At 36.3% G+C, this 22,222-nt stretch overlaps 1 protein-coding gene across 3 annotated transcripts in view; it reads left to right on the top strand.

Annotated features, from left to right (window-relative positions):
- LOC106060929 (uncharacterized) overlaps positions 1 to 22,222 on the top strand; it is a 31,875-nt gene that overhangs the window by 1,653 nt on the left and 8,000 nt on the right. The window contains exons 2-11 of one of the 3 annotated variants that reach the window (XM_056044987.1): positions 7,712 to 7,788; positions 10,945 to 11,029; positions 11,729 to 11,979; positions 13,032 to 13,160; positions 14,924 to 15,040; positions 16,111 to 16,274; positions 17,613 to 17,859; positions 18,638 to 18,763; positions 19,648 to 19,866; positions 21,642 to 21,789. In XM_056044987.1, coding sequence (XP_055900962.1) covers positions 10,972 to 11,029; positions 11,729 to 11,979; positions 13,032 to 13,160; positions 14,924 to 15,040; positions 16,111 to 16,274; positions 17,613 to 17,859; positions 18,638 to 18,763; positions 19,648 to 19,866; positions 21,642 to 21,789 — 1,459 coding nt within the window. In that variant the 5' untranslated portion in view covers positions 7,712 to 7,788; positions 10,945 to 10,971. Of the gene's footprint in view, positions 1 to 7,711; positions 7,821 to 10,751; positions 11,030 to 11,728; positions 11,980 to 13,031; positions 13,161 to 14,923; positions 15,041 to 16,110; positions 16,275 to 17,612; positions 17,860 to 18,637; positions 18,764 to 19,647; positions 19,867 to 21,641; positions 21,790 to 22,222 lie in introns of all 3 variants that reach the window. The other 2 variants (XM_056044985.1, XM_056044986.1) reach the window with 2 other exon arrangements.

Below are 22,222 nucleotides of genomic sequence, written 5' to 3'. Positions count from 1 at the left end.
CTTGCCTTTCTTCAGATGTCTGCTTACGCTTCAAATATTAACCCATAATCTAACGGTTAGATGGGAGTGCGAAAAACAATTTAACAAACAAGAACTACCTACCACTTTATAACGTAATAATTAATCACAGAATGTGCACGATTATCAACCAGATGTCTTGGAGTCTCAGGGTCATCGTCGTTTGGAAACTTTAAAACGACGTTTGGTCTACATCTTGTAGGCTAATGGCGAGATAATCAGAGACATTGATAGAAAGATGGCTTAGTTTGTAAAATAATCTAATTTAATATTCATGCGCAAAATGTAATTCGATTACAGGACTAATCATTGTTTTGCCAAGCTGAGTCAACAATGGTCATAGAATAGTTCGTAATAGATATATTAAACAGTAGTGATGGGTCAGTTGATTATTATTCAAATTATCCGATTGGATTTACATGGCTAATAGCGAAGAAATTATTATAATTGTATTGTATAATTGTATACAGGGCCGCCGCTATCTATTGTGCAATGTGTGCATTGCACGCAGGCGGCCGAATTTAAGAGGCGGCCTAATCATTATTCCAAGGTTACCTTTATTTTTTAAATTTTTATGGTTTAGTAAACAAAATTACTCAAATATTTTAATATTTTAGATAAATTCTTATTATTCCATTATCCTCGGAAAACTTTTAAAAAAACAACGATATTCGTACATAAGAAATAATTTTAGAAACTTTTAATAAGAAAAATGGAGTGGCCCGCGAGGGATTCCCATGGGTTCTTTCCATAGGCGCCTAATCTTTTCTGACCTTGAATTTTTGCGGGTTGTCTGTAATATTTGTTTTGAATGACGTTTACAAAAGCCGATCTGTCAAAACATTTTTTTCCTTCTAACTATCTACTTACTACATATAAATATTGTTGTGTAGTCGAATACCCACCCGTGTAGGCCCTAAGTAGATCTAAAAAATTTAAAAAGTCAATGTTAAAAACATTTTCACTTTTATGTTAAATAGCTTTTAAGTGTAGAATATTTTTGGGTCATTTTCAATATAGATCTACATTAAGTTGTAGGCTACTAGCTGTAAAGGCATCTTTCATGAAAAGAATTCTTTAAGAGATGGTAGCTGTGTTTGAATGATATTCAAGAGATGGTAGCTGTGTTGGAATGATATTCGTTACTTTTTAAATTAGTCTACTTAGTCTATGTCTTTGTGCCAGTGAAGTTATGCTATATCAGTTAATTAGACTGCAGATGGTTGCTGTATAGAAAAGTTAAATAATTGTTTTGTCGATTTTAAATTTTTGTAGCTTTCTAAGATAGAAGATAAGTCGTTGATGAATTTCGGTGTAAAGGTTTTGACAGTGTTCACACCATTTCAGTTTGTTGTTGATGGTTATCACCGATGATTGCTGTGCCGTCAGCAAAATTTTATGACGGGAGTATCAGCTGATTGGCTTCGAATGTCAGTGGTGTAGATACTAGATAGTATACAATACTGGTGACAGGACGCACCCCTGCGTCGCTCCAGTGCCAGTTCTCTCGTGCCTGACACATGCCCGTTCACTTTTACATATTGGCGTTTAATCAGAAAGTATTGCATTGCAATTTGAAATGTAAAACAAATAAAAAACAAACCTTAAATTATTCTATGCTATAATATCATTCTAAAACCTATATGGCTGGCGTTACGCTCACAAAGAAAAATATTCAACTATGCACGTATATAGACTCACACACAAACTCATTAAAACACAGGCGCACATGTATATCAGCACCGAAACACGTGTAACATTTTTCTTTTTATTCGTCACAGCTGGTGTCTTACATTTCAATATAGTTTTCCCTTAAGGGTTTAGGCGGTCGAGTAGTAAAGCGCTAAAATGGGCTTCAAGAGTTCAAATCCAGGTCAAGACTGGGGGTTTTTCGGACGGTACGCCCCAGATTCCACCCAACTCTAAAGCGTACCTAACTTACGTTGGGAAATAAAGGTGGTTGGTCGTTGTGCTGGCTACATGACACCATTTTAACCGTCGGCTATAGTAACAGATGAACTGTACATCATCTTCCCATTACCACAGGGGCTTAGCTAGGAATTTTCCATCGTTTGGGGGGCCCGGGGGCTTGACCTCTTTGGGTGCTCCTGCATTTTGCGTAATATTTAATTTTTAATGTAAAAAACACTCATTTGGGGACTCTAAAGTGGGGCCCGGGGGGATTTTCACATTCTCCCTCCTCCTCCCCCCACCCTAGCTACGCCACTGCATTAGCAGCTCTCTATTGTCCTGCTTTCTCTTGCAGATACATAGTTAAAACAACGGAAGAAGGATATAGGCCTCTATCAGAAAGAGTTATTGTACATATACTGTAGCCGCCCCCTAGCCCGTTACTATCCATGCATGATATCCACTATACGAAAATCTAATAGTATTAAAATAAAAGTTATCGATTTGTTAGAACGGACTTACCGAGTAACAGGATGTGACTCGCTTCTCCTCGTAAATTGTCTGAATAAGTCTGAGCCAATTTAAAGTTCATTGTGTACTTCTTTGTTGAAGCTTAAATAAATAAAATAAATTTATGGCTTTTATGTATCGCTACTTTCATGCTTATAGCATGCGCTTTGGTCCAATCTCACTTGTGGACCAGTGGGGGGGGGGTGGAAAGGGGTATCTAGGAGAAGGTTTTTCCGTGCTGCCTTTAGGCGCTCAGTAAACACAACTCTGCCGGGTGTCGGATGTCGAACCTCGAGCCCCCTTCATAGGTAGTCAAGCCAAGACAAGTTCAAGCGCACTTAGCCTCTTGACCACGCTTCCTAGCTTAATGTGACTTCTGTTTGTTTCTCAAACCTTGGACTCCACTCATCTGCTGGGAGTTAGTGAAAGTCTCCTTGTGCCTGCTATTTCTTGATTATTACACTTCCTCATCTTTTCAGCTTGCAAATTTGCAAATTCTTTGTCGGATCTCGAAAATGCTCTAATAATTTTCCAAAGAAATTGGACATACTGACATAATATGTATATCTTTGGGAAAGGAATTAGTCGCCACAAAGGGAAAACTCTGGTTTGATCGTTATAATTTCAATAATCTTTAAAACTAAATTTGGTCCGAAGTTTAAAAGACATTTTATATCTCGAACACACAAACGTCAGCGGGTATTCCCGCATGCATTCATAAAAAATAAATTGATGTTCATTTTGTGCACCGTCTTCTACGTCAGGATCTAGACTATATATCGGTTAGAACTTTACATACGAGTAGATTTATACATTTACTTTAACCAGGATTGTTTTCCGAGGGTGGCGGGGAGAAAATCCCTTTTTTTTTAAATCTGTCATTCATTAGTTATTAAGATTAAAGGGTGGGTGGGCATTATTATTTCCACTATCTTTCACCCGCCCATTAGTCTTTTGGACCGTTGGGGTGCCACACATGATCTGTTGACTACCTTTCTCCATTCCTCTCTATTGCCAGAATTAGAGTCGCTCTCAATGGTTGACCAGCCTATTCTTTGATATTGTCTTCCCATCGCTTTTGTCTGCTGTCCTTTTTACTGGTACCGTCCCATGTATAAAGGTCTTTGCCAGACTTATAGAACCAATACCTTTTCATTTTTTTTCTTTTTTTTTTTTTGACAATATGTAGAAGGCCATCATGGGGCCCGATCGCCATTATAAATCGGTTTTGAATTTCCCCATTTGTGACACGGTCTTTGTAGGTATACCTATTATCCTTCTGCAGCATCTCGATTCCCTGGCTAGGGTCCTATTCTCTTATCCTGCACTAACCTAGACAAGACAAACAAGGTTACAAAAGACAGTTTGTGTGGAAACACAAACTCAAAATCGGCCCCCGAAGAGGTCCACCCAGGCAGGCTTCAATATTTTTCAGAAAGAACATCCAAATAAAATTATATCAAAGACAAATGAGAGATAAGAATGGAAAATAACGGTTAACAGATCTTGTGTAGTGCCCCAACGGTCCCGCAGATCAAAGCATAGGTGTAAGTGAAAGTAAAATAAGATGTGAACCTGGCCTTACTAGTTCCCCTTTTAGACCTTGTGGTCTATAGGGCAGATGATGTAAAGTTCATCTGTTTTTTTGTGGCCTACGGTTAGCGAGCACAACGACTAACCGCCTATACTTTTCCCCAACTAATGTCAGGTACCCATTAGAGCTGAGTGGACTCAGAGGCGCCCAAAGATTCCAAAGTTGAAAATCCCAGTCTTCACCAGGATTCGAACCCGGGACCCCCGGTTCGGAAGCCAAGCGCTTTATCGCTCAGCCACCGCGCCTCCCCTGGCCTAACTGATGTCTTATAATTGATCTAATTGTTTTGAAAAGGCTCAATCTTCTATTCGAATCCTAAAAAAAAAAAAATAAAAAAAAAAAATTTCCGCAATAAAAAAAAATGTTTTGAAAAAAGGAGTTTATAAGATTACTATTCAACTTAAATTAGGTCTAACTTATAATGCATACTAATTAGCTTTTTCTCTTTAAAAAACTGCTTGCATAACTGATTTTAAAAATTAGATTTTTCGCTTTAAGAAAAAAAAAGTAGCCGTTGCATCAGAACTTTGAATGGTCTAAAATATTGTGATGTCGGATTTTCAATATCTTTTGTAGTTTACGAGATCTGAACGGGACGGACGGACAGACGGTCAAACGGACAGACATTTCGCACAAAACTAATAGCGTCTTTTCCCCTTTCGGGGGCCGCTAAAAAAAACAAAATTTTTTGGCGTGATAAAGAGGTCTTCCAAAGGGTTATAGAACTGTGTGGCGGACCGAACTATTCAGTGTACATTTCTATAATCATCATATCATTCTCATTGTGTCAATAAACATCCATATTTATCTTGACTCCCTTTCGCTGAGCTATTGGCCCAGATTTACTACAAAGTCAACAATGCCAACTTACAATTAAACATACACATTAATATTAGAACAAACAAGAGATTCACTAATTGTTAGGCTTATGGTGGCTGTTAATTAACTATTTTGTCGACTTTCAAGTCATTAACGTGTTTGTGGAGGAATTATCTGTCATAATATTTATAGTAATTTTAGTCGATTTTTCTTTTTTAGCTTTTTGGTTACAGAAGTTTTAGAAATCGCTAATCACACTTAAGGTAATATACAAATATATACACACAGTAGCGTTACTAGGGTCTGTGTCATCCGGTGCGCCCGCACCCCATAGTGACGCCACTGTATACACACATAGCCTTTATAATTATTGGTTCCTTTTTCTTATTTTTTTTTCTTATCCATATTCAAAACTCGTGTAATTTATAATTTTATTTTATTTTAATGTAATTTCCTTAGTGACTGTTTCAATACTACTTTAGTCCTACATATATTTTTTAGTAAAAGTGCGCCGCTTGTTAGGATGCACCATCGTGTGTAGCATAAAAGCGATAACATGTTTGTACCTGGATGGCTGCCTGGTCGTGTGGTTTGTGCGCTGGACTGTCGTTCGGATTTATCGATGGTCGAGGGTTCAAATCTTGCCCGCCCCCATCCCCCGTCGTCCTGCGGGAGGTTTGGACTAGGAAGTAAACTATCTTCAACTCTGAAGGAACATCCGAAACATGTAAAACATTTTACAAAAAAAACCTGATCTTAGGCAAAATATTGTGGCGAATGAAAGACACTGAATGCGACTTTGATACTTACATGGTCAATTAAGAACAAAAGACAGACTTCGTGTTTCGCTCATATTTTCCTAAACTGTACATCGTGAAGTTGGTGGACATGAAAGTTTTCAATGTGACTCGAGAACAAAAAATTGCGAATCCTGGATCAAATCACAAACATAGAAAGTTCAATGGCTCTATGTCTTATAGCCTAGCTCTAAGTCTCTGCTACGGCTCAGTGTTTACATGTACCTGTTTAACTACATTTAGTAGCTTTGTAATAAATTACGTAATTTTATCTAATCAGCAGCGGCGTCACTAGGGTCGGTGTCACCCGGTGCGGTAATCTCAGGGTGTCACAACCCCCCCCCCACACACACACACACCCAAGGAAAAATAATCTCCGCATAAAAAACAAACAACTATTGTTTATTTGTTTCTTTATGTTGAACACTAAAACTGTTAGCTAAGTCATGAATTGGTTACAAAAATGGTTTTCAATTCTATTTTAAAATGTCGTTGTTTTTGACATTTTATCAAAAGTTATTATATAAATTTAATATGTACAATTATTGAATTGAGAAACACTGAGGTGAACTTTTTATTAGGGATTACTTAAGAGCTCCTTACGGAAAATGTTTAAAATTATACTAGTGTTTCTCAGCTTCCGAAAAGGCAAATCAAGCAGTGAACAGGTTTACGTTTTATGAAACATGGTCGAGTCAAGTCTGGAATACCAACAAAGGATGTTGATCAGTTTTGTGGAGTAATAAAAAAAACGTTTGATAGCGTCCATCTGAAACTGGAAAATAGCAAGAGAATATAAGGGTTCCCATGGCGTAAACCAAACCAAGCTTGATTCTGAAAACGACATTGAATTTCGTGGGCACCAGCTGCGAAGTGGCTGTAAAAATCGTCTTAGACTGATTTCTTTGGGGAGAGCGTGGAATGGCGCGCGAGGGACTTATATCAATGTGTTTCTTAACATTTTACAAAATGTTACGTTCGCCACACAACTGGTCAGAAATTTTATTGTTATGGGGAGCGCCTTAAGCTCACTCAGAGATTTACGGGGCTAAGCCCCGGGCGCCAAGCGTTTTTCTAGATTTCTGAGTTTCAGAAACTCTTTCTCCTGACCGTTCCTGGCGTATGCAAAGTATTATTTTTCTCATAATAGGAAGATTACCAGTCAAATAGAATTAAATTAAGAAGGTTTGGGACATTTAATATTAAACTGTGAGAGTCATTCGAGGAAGCAATTTTTATTTTTGAAAGTTGTATTTTGGAAAAGTGCATTTTTTCCGACTTGGATGTCACCCCCTCGTGGTTGTCACCCGGTGTGGTCTGCACCCCCCGCACCTCTCTAGTGAAGCCACTGCTTATCAGTATTTTTTTTTCTATTTCATTTGGGGTCATCTAATTCATTTCACCTGGGGCCTCCAAACACCTAAGGCTGGCCCTGATCTGGTTTCTGTCGTTAGCAGATTGAAGCTATGAATGTACTAAAAAGAATAGGAATTACATGTTCAGAGAGAGAGAGAGACAGAAAAAGGAAGAGAGAGAGAGAAAAAAAAAAGAAAGAAAGAAAGAGAGAGAAAGAGAAAATTCTTAAAACCTCATTTCATTTCAGGTTTTAGGTTTGAGCCGCTTGTCTTTAACGTTCGCACAAAACTACTGCAATAGACTACACGTAGGGAAATACAATTAATAAACATTTTGTGCCAAATAATACTATCCTTTATAACTTACCGTTTCTTTAGCCTTAATAGCTCAATTGTTGCTCATACTGAGTTGTTGTTTTTAATCGATATTAACACATCCGGAATCAGGATCAAAAGCCTTACAACTAGATCTATAACCCAGTAACAACACATACACATTGCAATGACCACACTTCGATTCACGCCCATCTGTTGTTGAGTTTCATACCTGTCGCCCCCCCCCCCCCCCAACATCTTTTTTGTTTTTGGTAAGACCCTTCATTATATCGAAAATATTTTTTTTTTCTGTTTGAATGTTTACTGCTTTTTATTTTATGTCCAGGGAAAACTACAATAATAAAAATATTTGTTGCTTGCTTTCAAACCAGGTGTCGACTTGTCAATAAAAAAAATTGTTTTCTTTTATGATCGAAAGGAGTAGCTCTACCACGAGGATAGAATACAGGTGAATATAGGATACACGTTGGTAAAACATTGGTAAGGCAATAAGGTGTAACTTAATGTAAAACAGTTGTGTAATGGTGAAACAATTAGCTGTAACTTTTTGATTGTAAAACATTAATGAGACAATTAGCAGTAACTTGCTGACTGTAAAACATTGACTCAAAAACAAAGATTTACTGCTGCAGGGGTGAACGACTGCATAGAAAATACGATAAACATGCATACATGTAACCCTGCTGGACCAAGTACAACAAAGGACGTTTGGGCCACGAGACCTTCATCAGCTACAAAACAAACAAAAAAGACAAAATAGGTGGGGGGGGGGCAGCGTTTGTTTGCAGGTCTGACAGTTGCGTTGCTTAGCTGGCCAAGTGCCAGGTTCAATCGAAATCACTTTTATTTAATACGCGATGGGTAGGCCTACTAACACTATCCCCTTTTCCCATTCATCTTTGCCTTACATCTCCGCTCCCTTCCGATTTCCCGCGCTTGTACACCAGTAGTTCATTTCTTTTCTGCCTCGATACTAATTGATAGAGAACAACATCGGACAGATAGGTTAACTTAAGCCTATTTTTGTGTTTAATGTTTGTTTGTAGCTGAAGAAGGCCTCGTGGCCCAAACGTCCTTTGTTATACTTGGTCTGGCAGGATTACATATATGTATGTTTATCGTGTTTCCTGTAAAACATTGGTAAGGCAATAAGATGTAACTTAACGACTGTCTAATAAGATAGCGACACACAAAAATGAAAACAAGAATTCTAAGTATCTATCATGGGAAGACCAACATGTTCTCCATTCCATCACCCCTATTAGAATATAGCCCGCCATCAACAGATCTTCATAGTCTCCTGTCCTGGGCCATCCTTTCCATTTTGTTCTAAGTGTAACTAAACTTTAGAGTGACCTCGTATTCCATGTTCCTATAATTATTGGTTTCCTGGTCCGCTTACAGCGGCTTCTTTTCGGCTTTCACCACTTTGCTTCAGGATCCTTCGGGAAGAAGAGCCTTCTGCTCCCAGGATAGAGTCTTATGTTTTCTTTTGTTGGCTTTCTTTAGCAATTTAATTTCCAGGGTAGGGTTGCTTGCCCCACGCCCGGCCCTCCTTCTTTACTTTTGACAGGCAGAGTGGTCTTCCCGTAGTAAGAATAACACATCTCAGTGTTCAATTATAACGGAGTGGAATGTTGCGATAATGAGTTATTTTATTGGAATCTGAGCACACTATTTATACTAGTTAAAAAAAAAGTTACTAATAAAGAAGGAGGGTTGTTCGAGTTACATATAGCGCACGTATGTCTTCAGATCATCTTCGCGTTTAGTAGGATGCCTTGCCGCGAACTTTTTTAGTTTTTGTCACAAAAAAGTTGTTCTGTAGTCACAGATTAATAATAAATTACTGTAGACGTTACTAATTAATAATGATAATAACGAGACTGTTTTGATCAAGGTAGACATATATAACTCACTTTTATTTCCGTCCGATTCTTTTCTTTCGCATAAAACATAAACAACAAACAAAGACGTAATATCTTCTAATATTAGCACATCCTTCCTTTTGAAGCTATAATCACATCCTTCCTTTTAAAGTTCTTAATATTTATTATTAATCTGTGACTACAGAACAAAAGTTGTCAACATAACGATTTTAAACACTTGAGAGAATTTTGATCATTCTTACCATTCAAAAGGAATCACGTCAGCAGAGAAGTTTTGAAATGTCTTCTTCAAAAAGTTTTTAATCGATATCCTGCAGACGCCTCATACAGAGGTCTTCATTTTAAAAGATCCTTATTAGTAGAAGATGCGAAGTCTTTATAAAACTTTAACTTAACTTTTTAAACATTGATAATGACATTCCACTGGGTTAAAATTCAAAATTTGATTGATAATTACAACGAGCTTTTTAGTTTTACCCTTGTAAAATAATTAGAATTGCTTCACCCCCTCCCCATTGGTCAGGACGTCGCGCCCCCATGAGAGAACGTCGTCCTCCTCCCAAGGGGTGCCCCCACCACAGCTTGAGGAAAGCTGAAGTAATTCATGCGAGTTTCATGTTTAGAAAGGTGTCTTGTTGCTGGACTGTTCTGTTCACGCAAAAATCGTCAATGTTACGATAGTACGTTAGTCGGGAGAAATTGGTTCGTAGGCCTACTGCTGTAAAAAGGGGGTAGACTCTACAATCACGTTGTAATCACGTTATTAAAGAGGCATTAATATGTTTTCTTTAAAATAACCTTTTGAATCGATCTTGCTGCTAACGTAGAAAAGTTCTACTTGGACGACAAAATGACGTCACATAATTAATAATTTAATTTGTCTTAAAATTTGGTAATTAAGTCTCTTTTGTCTAATTAATATTACCTTTTTTTACCTTTACCTATCCCTTAGTCTGTTGGACCGTTGGGGCACCAGGCAAGATTTGTCGACCGTCTTTCTCCATTCCTCCCTTTTTTTTGCCTTGTTCAGAACCTCTCTCAATGGCAGGCCTGTCCATTCTTTAATGTTGTCCTCCCATCGCTTTTTCTGTCTGCCTCTTCTTCTTTGCCCTGGCACTGTTCCCTGAAGAAAGGTCTTTGCGAGCCCCGTAGATCTTGTAATGTGGCCAAAGGTTTTAAGCTTTCGTTTTTTCACAATAGTAAGCAGGTCGTCATGAGCTCCGATCGCTACAGTAACCCTGTCTAAAAAAACTATATTGCAAATAAAAAAAAAATTTGTTTAAAAAAAAAACAACAACCTGCTTTTGGTTCCCCATACCATCACGTAACATTTTTTGACATTTTTTACCAAAGAAAAATAAAATAAAATAGGGCCTATAATAAAATATGTAGCTCTAGATTAGTACAGTAGATAGGCTATGTCGAGACACATATGGGTAGGCCTATATATAACTAGAGATTTTATTTTATTTTGAATCTGCTAGTTTTTACCAATATTCAATGTTGTTGTTTTTTCATTCAGACCGCAGCCTCAAGTGACGCCACTGATATAATTATATATCTATGAGAAGAAAAAAAGACCAATAATCATCTAGTTGACAGTTTTGACACTATAAGAATAAAAATTGAAAATAATTGGTGCAAGATAATTAAAGCTTTTTTTCCCAGACTGACTAAATCTTACCAACCTTATGCAGGCCTATTTAATTATATAGGTTCTTCGCTGGTTCGATCCTACGGCTATGCATGAGGGCAACGAAAAGGATGAGCTTATTGAGAGTGGTCTTCTAATTTTGTCAGGTAATAAAACAAGCCTTTGCCTTTGAGCCCCTCCTGCCAGATGCTTAGCCTACTGATTTAGGCACCGCACCAGTTACTCACCTTTGTCCCTTCTCCTGTTACTGAAGATAGTTTTGGCAGACCCAATATCCCAGCCACACATGCTAGATCATCTACTCTACTCTGGATCTAGACTAGATCTAGATCGAGACATAGAACTATTTAGGGTCGCAAGATTTTCTATAGAAGTCCAAGAAAATGCAGTCCAGATCTAGACTAGTGTACCTCAATCTATTGTGGAAAGTAGCCTAATATTGTTATTTATCTAAAGTAAATAAATCATTACATCTAGATCAGCAAAGGCGTAGCGTGGGAAAAGGAGGGGGAAAATCCCCCGGGGGCTCCACTTGAGAGGGGGGGGTGGGGGTACCAAAATTAGTGCAAAATGCAGGGGCGCCCAAAGAGGTCAAGCCCCCCCCCCCCCGTGCCCCCAAATGATGACAAATTCTTAGCTACGCCTCTGATCTAGATTATTAAATTCTACATAAATGTTCTTAAAAATTAAATAAAGGATACTTTCACAAAGTTAAAAGAAAACTATAGATCTATCTTAAAAAGTATCTAGTTGGCCTATTATCTAGATCTACATATGAACATGTACCTAGCAACATTTCAAACAGTGGTATTGGTTTTCGCAAAAAATTTTAATCATTTCCACAGGTGGTAGAGATGTCAGTGGTAACTTTTTGTTAACAATCCCAACAAGCAAGCTTGATGATTTAACAGAATGGGAAGGAGAAAAATTAACTACACTTTGTTTGCATATGGCGGAAATGGCCAGGTGTCTGAAAATGGGAAAGAATCCTCCTGTTTCAACTGTTCATACTTTGCCCCTGGCATTGCTGGTAGATTTGCGTGTGGCTTCCAAGGCAGTCATCACCTTGATAGTAGAAAGTTTGGAATCAGTTGAGGTAAACATAAATACATTATACAATCCTAGGCTACACCACCATGGAGGTTATGGAAAATCAAGTGAAAATATGTATCATATATATATTTATATTTTTAAAAAATTATGACAAAAAAAAAAATTAAGATCATGTAAGCATGATGAATGTTTAAGTGTAGGTCTGGGCTTACATTACATGGCTTGTGTAAATCTTTGTTAAGGCGGAGACTTTATTCAGGATTGTCAGCATTTAATGGATACCACAGGGGCGTGATGGCTGAGTGGTAAAGCATTTGGCTTCTGTACCTTGGAATAGAAACTACCTTCTATTTGTTATCATTATCTTCTTCTTGCTACTATAGCATAAGTCCTAGACAATTGGGAAAGCAGTAACCGAGAGAAGTTTTTCATGCTGCCTATAGGCAAACAGACCTCAACTTAATGAAGCTTCACTGGCTTCATCAACCAAGCTTTTATGTCATTCAATGACACTATCCAGCTATCTGTTACTGAAAAAAATATTCAGTATTAAAGTGTTACATTTATAGGTTGTTTTTTTTCTTGAGAAGTGGGGTTGGTGATTTTGTAAAAGGCACTAATATTTATATCATAGCCATTAACTTAATGTCAGGAGATGGGAGCGTTGTGGCTGATCGGTTAAGTGCTTGGCTTCCGAACCTTGGGTCCTGGGTTCAAATCTCTGGGATTTTTAATTTAGGGATTTTTAGGGTGCTTCTGGGTCCACAGTCCACCCAACTCTAATGGGTACCTGACTTTAGTTGGGGAAAGTAAAAGTGTTTGGTATTTGTGATAGCCACATGACACCCTGCTCATTATCTATTGGCCAAAAAATCAGATGACCTTAACATCATCTGCCCTATAGATCGCAAGGTATGAAATGGTAAAATTAATGTTGGGAGATAGAGTGTACAAGACTCCAAAGGTGCCTGCAACCTTGTTTCTCTCGAATCAAACTAGCACTCAACTGCTGAGCTAGCAAGGTCTCTTAATTGACATTGGCTTTTTTTTATTATACTGCTTCCTATTTTGTGACTAATTTGTTTTTTATAACAGCATCACAGTCGTGGAACCATAAGTGTTGCCTATTTTATAAGTCCTAAAAAGACAAGCAAATCCCACACTCTCAAAAAACTTCTTGGAATCAAGCCGAGTAAGAAGAGACCTAGAGCTCCATTGTTTAAGGTAAACAGTGATTGGTAATTTTGTGTGGGAATGTAATTGCTTTGAATATTATTAGAATTCTGATACATGCATATTAAACATAAATAAATAGCAGCACCAGGGACCAAGTTTTTAAATGAGAGAAAGTAGTGAATGGGGTGTGGGGGGGGGGCTAGCTAGGGCATGTGACCATTGACCACTGGGGTGATAATTTGCATATGAGCGAAATGACTCTGGACCAGAAGAATATTTTTTGGACATGGTCTAGAGGTTAAGTTCGCTTAGTGCGTTATCGCTAGGTGGTGTTGTCGTTTCCAGGTTCACTGGTTTGAGCCTTGGTAGGCGCAGTCTCTTATTTTCGTCGCATTTAATTCACTACTTTCTCTTATTTAAAAACTTCGTCGCTGGTGCTGCTATTTATTTATGTTTAATATGTATGTATCATCATTTGTTTCAGCACCTAGCTTCACTTCTATATTAGAATTCTGATCTCATTGGTAATTTTTTTTAGCTAGTCTTTGCACATAGATATTTAGGCTTAAACAGTTTCTCTGCCCAGTAATTGTCCAGTATAGTTAAAGGTTTACATCTTCGACCCAACATTTGACCAACATGATGTCATTGTTACAACATTAGCTGAACTCTGTAATAGTATATAATTGCAATATGAGACAAATATAAACAAATATCATTAATGTAGTAAACAGTGGATTATGATTTCATGTAACAGTTGTTTGTTTTTTCTTATCCTTTATCTGCTGTGACACAAGTGAACAAAACATATTTGCCCCACTGTAATCATTTCAGGTCCTCTGAGATTGGCTATTACTTTTCCATATTGTGATTTTCACACTCTATTGGTCAAGCTCACATGACCATCTGACTACTGTAGTAATATCACCTTAACTTTAAAGTCCTTGTACTACTATTAGGACAGTATTATATATTCTGTTCCCATCTGGAGTAGTGCTATGTGGGTCACTGTGTCAACTTAATACCAGTATGCTAAAGAGGTGACAGAAGTGAAGTTACAATAAGAACAAACTAAAGTTAACTAGTTTATCAAGTATCACTAGTCTTTGAAGACTGTTTCTTTCTTTCTGTAAAAGGTGTTACAACATTCTCACTGAGCATATTACTATATTGTCCCAAAAGCAACAAATTATATAGACTGAAACATGTATATTATTCATGTTTATGGCAGATCAAGATAACAGGACCGTCATGCCTACAACTGAATTATATTTTGTACAGTGTTCAGATAGATACACAATCTAATAATGTTTCCTTTGAAAACAGTAGTTTAAGGATATATAGTACCCTCACTTAAATTAACTTGACTCAGTAGAATCAGCTTTATATTAGTTTTATTTTGGTAAGAGAGTAATTGAATAAGATTTAAAAAAAAAAAATAAAAGGATTAGTTTCCCTTTGAGACCTAGATTTTTGTGAAGCCTCATTGTAAAGTTGCTGCTGCCAAATGTTTTATAATGCTAGTATGTTCCTAGCACAATAGCCTTACTTTCTCTAAACTCATGTCAAATACTCATTAGAACTGGGTGGACTCATGGAAGCCCTAAAATGTTCAGTTAAAATTTCCAGCTATCATGGGGATTTTAGCTCAAGATTTCCTTTTTGGAAGCAAAGTGCTATACTACTCAATCAACCACACACCCTCAAATGTATAGTAACAATGTAAAAGTAACAATCAGATATGACAAGTTTGAGTTGTAGCATTTGGCTAGAGTTTTAAAAAATTAGTTAACAAACTTTCTTTATTTCAGAGTGTAATAGTCAAAACCATCCAAGAACTCCATACCCACATTGACATCTCACATCTGACATTAGACTTCTGTGGGACTTTGTTATATAACCATTTAGCATGGATGCATTTTTATAATGTAAGTCATCTTTTATTGATTACCAACATTGATTTATTTTGTTGAACTAGAGTAATTGAATATTTATTTTTTTAGTGTAATTTTAAGATTGTGTTGAATGTGAAGTTAAATAATGTTGTCCTCTTTTTAAAAGGAGATATCTCTTTGAGATCAGAGGTAACAGGTCCTCAAGAACTTTGACTTCAAAGAAGTATTCCAAGGAGATTCATAATTCAAGTTTTGAAGCTATAAAATAATGTAGACTCATGCTACAATCTCTGACTGAGCTAACTTCTTTTGAATGCAGATGTTCTTTACAAAATCAAACAATATTTAGTTATATAATCTAACATCCTCAACATCCTCATTCTTTGATCACTAACTCTACCACTGATTAGGAATAAAGAAATTTGAAATTTTAAGACTAAGACTAAGACTGCTTTATTGATCCTTACGGAAATTTGTTGTGATTACCACGCTATTTCTTCCATACCCATGGAATCACTCAGCTCTGGACTAAATTAAGAAAAAGGTTGTCCTTTTTTTACTCTTCTAAAGGAGAAGCAAAGCTGGAGTATTTCATCCTTAAAGTCTTCTAGAATTCAAGGGTCAAAATGTGTTCTAGTACTGACAATTTCCGATATATTTTAATTGTTGTAGTCTGAATTCTGACTGAAAGTGCACTTAGAAATGACAGGATCAATTGCTAATAAGTTTAATGTGAACACATGATTTTGACTTCTTGTGGTTTGGATACTGTCCTCCAACATTTAATGTCCTAACTTTAAGCTTTCACTGGTGAAAGAATAAATAATCGATTCCAAATAAATGACTTAATTATATATGTGTAGGATTTTTTTTTTTGGGGGGGGGGGGGGGGGGGGGGGGGGGAAGGGGGGGTAGTTGTTAAATATATTTATGCTGTTCAGCATCTTGTATTTGCAATTTAGTTTATAGTTACATCAAATAAACACTATTAAGACCATGTTGGGTCATTTTGTTTTTTCTCTATTTAAAAAAAATGATTATTTAAAAGTTAGTTTAGTTGAAAAAAAATACAATAGAAATGTAAGCTCCTTCTTTGATTATAGGTAGTCATCAAATGTATTGAAGGATGTCAGGTCCTGTTGACTAAACTGACCAGTGTGAAGGACCGAGTTGACCTGTTGCAGGAGTATGAAACAGAAGGTCAGACCTCAAGTCAACTCCAGCAATTGCTGGCAGAGCTCATGGACAAATTTCATATTATCATCACGTTAGTAAACATTTTTTTATGCACTTGTCTACTAAGTTTATCTGTGTGAGAAGTACTGCACAAGTATACCAAGTCTATACCTACAAGCATAATAATGAATCTCACCCTTAATTAAATACTGATCTCTTTTTATTTCAAATTTTTTCTCCATTGTTATCCTATCTTACATATTACAGATATTACTTTAAAAAAAGAAGATAATTACGTACTATGCAGTTCATGTGTCAAACTAATCATGCATTAATCATCAAACTAATCATTCAATGACTAAAACTCTGCTAAGTTGTTGGTTTTCCTGGCTGATTCAGACTATCCATTCCATTCTCTAATGGCACTAGGGAAGAAGGAGCACTTGTAAAAATTTGTTCTAGCATATGGAAAAAGAAATGTCTCTATCTTTGTGTCTTTCTGAGTATTTCATTTGGTTTTGTTTATCTATCTGTAAATTATGGTTCAGTGTTTTGTGTATTATAGCTACTTCACTTTTTCTGTCCTGAAGTGTCTAAGTTTAGTGATTTTACTAATGGTGTTACTCTAATCAAATTGGAATATTCGTTAGTTATAAATCTCACTGCTCTATTTTGTATTTGTTCTAGTTTCTTTATGTTTTCTTGAGTTGAGGATCCCAAACAGAGAATGCATTTTCTAATATCGGCCTAACTAAATTGTATTACACTTTAGTTTTATGTTCTTGTTTGATTTGTAAAAATTTCTTTTAATAAACCCTAATGTTTGGCATGATTTTTTAAATAATTTCATCAATATTCATCAATATGGGGATTCCATTTTTGTGGTTTAGTTTGGAATGTTTTTGTTTTAATTTAATTTTAAAACAGCCAGTCAAATCATTACATTTCAGATTTAAATCAATAACATAATCTTAACTTATATTCAGCCTATTGTTGTAGAGTTATGTTTTTGTATAGTTAATTGATAATCTTTTTTTAATCTTTTTTTTTTTTTTTTTTTTTGTATTTATTTCAAAGATTGCTTTTTCTATTTTTAATGATGTTTTAACCTCCTTCAAAATAAAAAAATGAAGAGCAGTGAGTTATGGACACATGAAGACAATTTAATTGTAAAGTATTCTATCTGTTTATTTCACATCTGTTGTTGACATTATTCAGCACGTAACTATCAACACACAGACCCGGAATAACTACAACCTCTTTCTCCCCTTGATTTATCAACTCCCTCATTTCATTTTTTTCAGGTGCATTCAAGCACATATTATTTGTATAGTAAACATCAACAGTAATACCGTTCACTTATGTTACGCAGTTCACAACATTTAAAATGGGAATAACGTTAAGGAAACCTAAACTTATTTCTTAACAGGGAGTCCTTCTTGCCATTCTGCCTGGTGCAGTGCAAGCAAACTATTTTCCTCTTAGAGCATCCATCCTCAGACAGTCATATATCAGCCGTTCACTCTGACCTCATAGAAGGATTCCGGACATGCCTGCGGGAGCTGTTCACCAAGCTGGATCTCTGGAATACCGAGCTGGAAGAGGCGTGGAGGGTAACAGAAAACAGGTTGACCTTGCTCATACAGCTTCACAAGCACAGGGAGAGGGCAAAGGAGGTAAATAAAAAAATACAAAAGTTGTTCTACCAATCATTAAGGCCAATATTGGGAGGGGGGAGAGTCTCTCTGATGATTTATTAATTATCATCCTAGCAATTTATTCAGGCCTAAGGGACTGAAATCCTCTCTAGTCCTTGACAAAACCCTTAGGGTTATTTGTTTCCCATTTTGGTCTTTATTCTAGCCAAAAGCCATTGAATGAAATTCTGCAAGTCCCTGAAAGTCTTAAAAAAATACCAGGGCATAGTTTTCTCTTCTGTTCTGCTGTAAGGGCACAACGTTTGCAAAGTAAAAACTAATGGGACAATGGGTTATGTTGTTCTGGGCTACAATAAGCCTAGTTAGCCCAGACTGGATACCTTTTGTGTTCCTAGACTTGACAGGCTTTATGGCCATTGCTTCAACACTCTAAACATTTTTATCTTTTGGATGGTTGCTCGAGCAGGATGGAAACTCCTGGTCTGCAACGTATCTCTGGTTACACTGCATTTTCATTAGGGGGCTCTAGAAATGGCCTATATTATATGAGGTCAAGATGATAGTGTTAATGTTAGGATGGAGGGCTTGTTCATTGATAATAAAACAGTAATAACAGTTAATTTGTTTTTCTTGTCAGTTACAAAAAGTTAATTCTTTTTATTCTTTTTAAGGACAAAATAAAATCCAAAAATTGAACCATTCTGACTGTTATGATACTTTTTTATTTGGCTGTTCTCTGTGTCCTTTGTGATAAACTTGTTGCAATCAGTGTCAAATTTTGTATTTCTGTAAACAGATTCAGCGTAAAATATTTGAACACTACAATCCATTGCTACGAGAGCATCCTATCGTGGGGAAGACATTGAGTCAAGCTGAGCTGTACAGAGCCCATTTCACTACTACACTTTATGAGCCTGCTAAAGTAAGGAAATAGTTGTACTTAATTCTAAGAAACTCGAATATTGTAGGAATGGTTTTTTTTTAGGACTGTGCTTTGAAAGGTCTGTTTACAGATGTGTTGAAGGGAACAATGATTTAAAGTGAGGACTGAACTCCCTGGGTTTAACTACAAAATGGCTTCCTAATCTTAAATGGAAATGTGAATCTGATACAATGCATTTTCTTAATCAAAGGTGAATTCAATTTATCTGCCCCAGATAAATCTATATTATGTAAAGTAATAAAAAATTGTCCCATTTTTCCTAGTGTTCCAATGCTCAGATGATGCTTAACTGTTTCTGTGGTCAAGGGATAATTCAGGTATTGTGTGGATTGAACTAGTATCAACCACTCTTACTTTTCTTATATGGAGCAAGTCAACATATGGACTTGTATCTATTCTTATAATACCTAGTCCTTGTGTCCTAGTCAAAACTTGGCCCAGTGATCTTTGGGTTGGTTACTGGAGAGTTCACCCCTCTACCTAGTTATAGATTGTTTTTTTTTTTCTTTTGTCAACATTTTTTTTTTACAAGGGCCTAAGCTTCAGAGCTTTTTTAATGTGTTTTTTTTTTTTAACATTTTGAAATTCAAGCTTGAAATATTCATTGTAGTATTTTTTTTTAATTTATGAAATGTTTTATTATATGTATTTTTAACAATTTTTATAGAAACTTTGAATCTATTAACATTATGCATTCTCATATGAAAAAAAAATTTTTTTTTCTTTTTTTGCATTTTTTAGTTTTTCTTTGTCTAGTTTCAAATTAATACATTTAATATTTGGGTAAAGAAATTTTAGTAGTTTTACTGACTTTTATTTCTGTAAGAGTTAATTTCATATTAAACAAACTGTTACCTTCTTAGGAGCTTCTGAGTCAAGCCACAGAAATATTAGAAGCTGTTCATAGGCTTAAGAATGGTACGACTGTGGTTGGCAGTGGGCATTACACCACATTCTCAGGCCTGGACATCAGTGACATCAGCAACCTGCTGACCACAAGCATACAGCCCTTCACCCAGCATCTTCAGCATTTACAGCAGATTTATGTTAACATACACATCTTCCATCTTCTGTTTGAAAAGGTAGATCTACGTCTGCTTAGTCCAAACCTGAACTTTATGAAGATAACAGAAATTTTTAGTTAGGGAAAAGTAAAGGTAGTTGGTTGTTGTGCTGGCCATATGACACCCTCGTTAACCGTGGGCCTCAGAAACAGATGACCTTACATCATCTGCCCTGATTTATGTTAACATACACATCTTCCATCTTCTGTTTGAAAAGGTAGATCTACGTCTGCTTAGTCCAAACCTGAACTTTAGGAAGATACTTAACAGAAATTTTTTTGTAATAAATTTGTTATAGTTTTATCCTTTCTTTCAACTTGGATTCACTGTGTGAACTGACCTCAGTGAGCTTATCACTCAATATGTCCTGCAGACATCCTTGCGCTCCATGAACTCTTCTTGTTGTGCAGCATTTTCCCCAAAATACTTACAATTTAGGAGGCACTGTGGCTGAGTGATAAAAAATGCTTGGCTTCCAAATCGCGGGTCCTGGGTTCAAAGGCTTGGATTTTTTTATTTCGGGATCTTTGGGCACCTCTGAGTCCACAAAGCTCTAATGAATACATGACATATATATTAGTTAGGGAAAAGTAAAGGCGGTTGGTTGTTGTGCTGGCCACATGACACCCTCGTTAACCGTGGGCTGCAGAAACAGATGACCTTACATCATCTGCTCTGTAGATTGCAAGTTTTGAAAGGGTAACAGTTTGTTGGCTTTTTCAATACTAATAACAAAAGTTTGAAACTTGTTCCCCATTGAGTTCAGACAAATTAGATTTCAATATATTCAAGAACATCAAGACATATCTATTGAAAACTTGGTTAGATTAGTTTTGCCTTTTTAGCACTTATTTTGTCTCTTTGATCTCGTATGACAAGGAGTGTACATTATGTTTAACACTGCTACAGATTTTAATTTTCGATTTTTATACTTAACTTATAGGTTTGAGACTATCAAGCTGTGATGTTGAAAAAGTCAAAGCCATTATTAAAATACTAAATGTTAAGCTTAATTTGTAGATAAAATTCAAGTGTGGAAGACAAATAAGGTGCATGTGATAATCCCATGTTTTGAAAGCCAGAATATAGAGGTTGAACAATAATTTTTTATTTTTTTTTTTACATTTCTTTGGACTTTAAAAAAAAAACGGAGTTTTAGAAATATTTTTAATATAAGACTAAACCTGTTTATGCTTTGGGGTCATTCAGTCATTCACGTCAGGTCATCAGTGTATAAGAGCATATGTGGGTGGGCAGCACAATAGTCAAATGCCTATTGTTTCCTGCCTCTAGTGCTAGCTACTTATTTAGTTCAGTCAGAAGAAAAAATGTATATATTTCTATTGGAAATTAAACCTGGGGCCTTTGGATTGTGGTCATTAAAGCACCACTCTATCACTCTTTACCTTCTCAATCAGGATTTTAAATAATAATATTAATAATAAGGCTTGTCTTCGAGTTCGAAGGCTAATGAGGAATGTAGTATTTCCCGTGGCTACTCAGCTCTGTGACCTACATATTTTGTCACATCCAGGGCTAGCTAGCATAACCATTGTCCGCTGGTGGTCAGTTAAGATTTTCTTTTTGGCTGTCTGCCTCTGTCCTCAGTTTCGGATTTTCTTTTTGTCTCAAAAGTGTATCCTGCGGCCTTTGTGAGTGACCTCCAGCTGTCTCGCTCTGAGGCTGCATGCAACCATAATTTATCAAACAGCTATATTCCTATCAGTTTAATGATAAAATATTTCTTTATTGTTTTTTCTTCGTCTTCAACTTTCAACATCTGTTTATCACAGACACTGATATGGTATAAAAAGGTACTAAAGTTTCTGCCAGAGACATTGCTGGACAAATGTACTGTAGATTCTGAGCTGTCATCACTTGACCTCTCTTTCTATAACCTTCCACCTCAAGGAAACGAATCATTGGTCTACATGCCAACTGGTAAGTAAATAAGCTTGATAATGTAATGTAATATATATATACCAGAAAGAGGTTATGTCAATATTCTGATTTGGCCTATTTTGAAAACTTATCTTCCAAAAATTATTATTTTCAATGGAAGAAGTTCAAATTGTAAGATGCCACATTTTTAATTTCATGAATATTAATACTTTAGAATACTTCAGTGTTGAATGCCTGAGTACAGGATTTTTTAGGTTTAGTTTGTTTCAGATATTAAATTAACTATTATACAATCAAGTTAACTCAGTTGATGTGTGAATATATCAACCAGAGGCTTGTAAAAACCTTTGAATCAGTCCCTTGTTCATGGTAAGGAAAGCAAACAAGCTTGTTTAAATTCCATGCTTTTGATCTGATGTTTTTTTTGTGTGCTAAAAACAGTGTCTGTTAAGCGCTTCCGTGGTGATGAGTA

This window comes from Biomphalaria glabrata, chromosome 10 (assembly GCF_947242115.1).
Source record: "Biomphalaria glabrata chromosome 10, xgBioGlab47.1, whole genome shotgun sequence".
In the NCBI taxonomy this organism is placed as follows: Eukaryota; Metazoa; Mollusca; class Gastropoda; family Planorbidae; genus Biomphalaria; species Biomphalaria glabrata.
The sequence above is the reverse complement of the archived record's forward strand: the minus strand, read 5'-3'. Positions and strand labels throughout refer to the sequence as shown.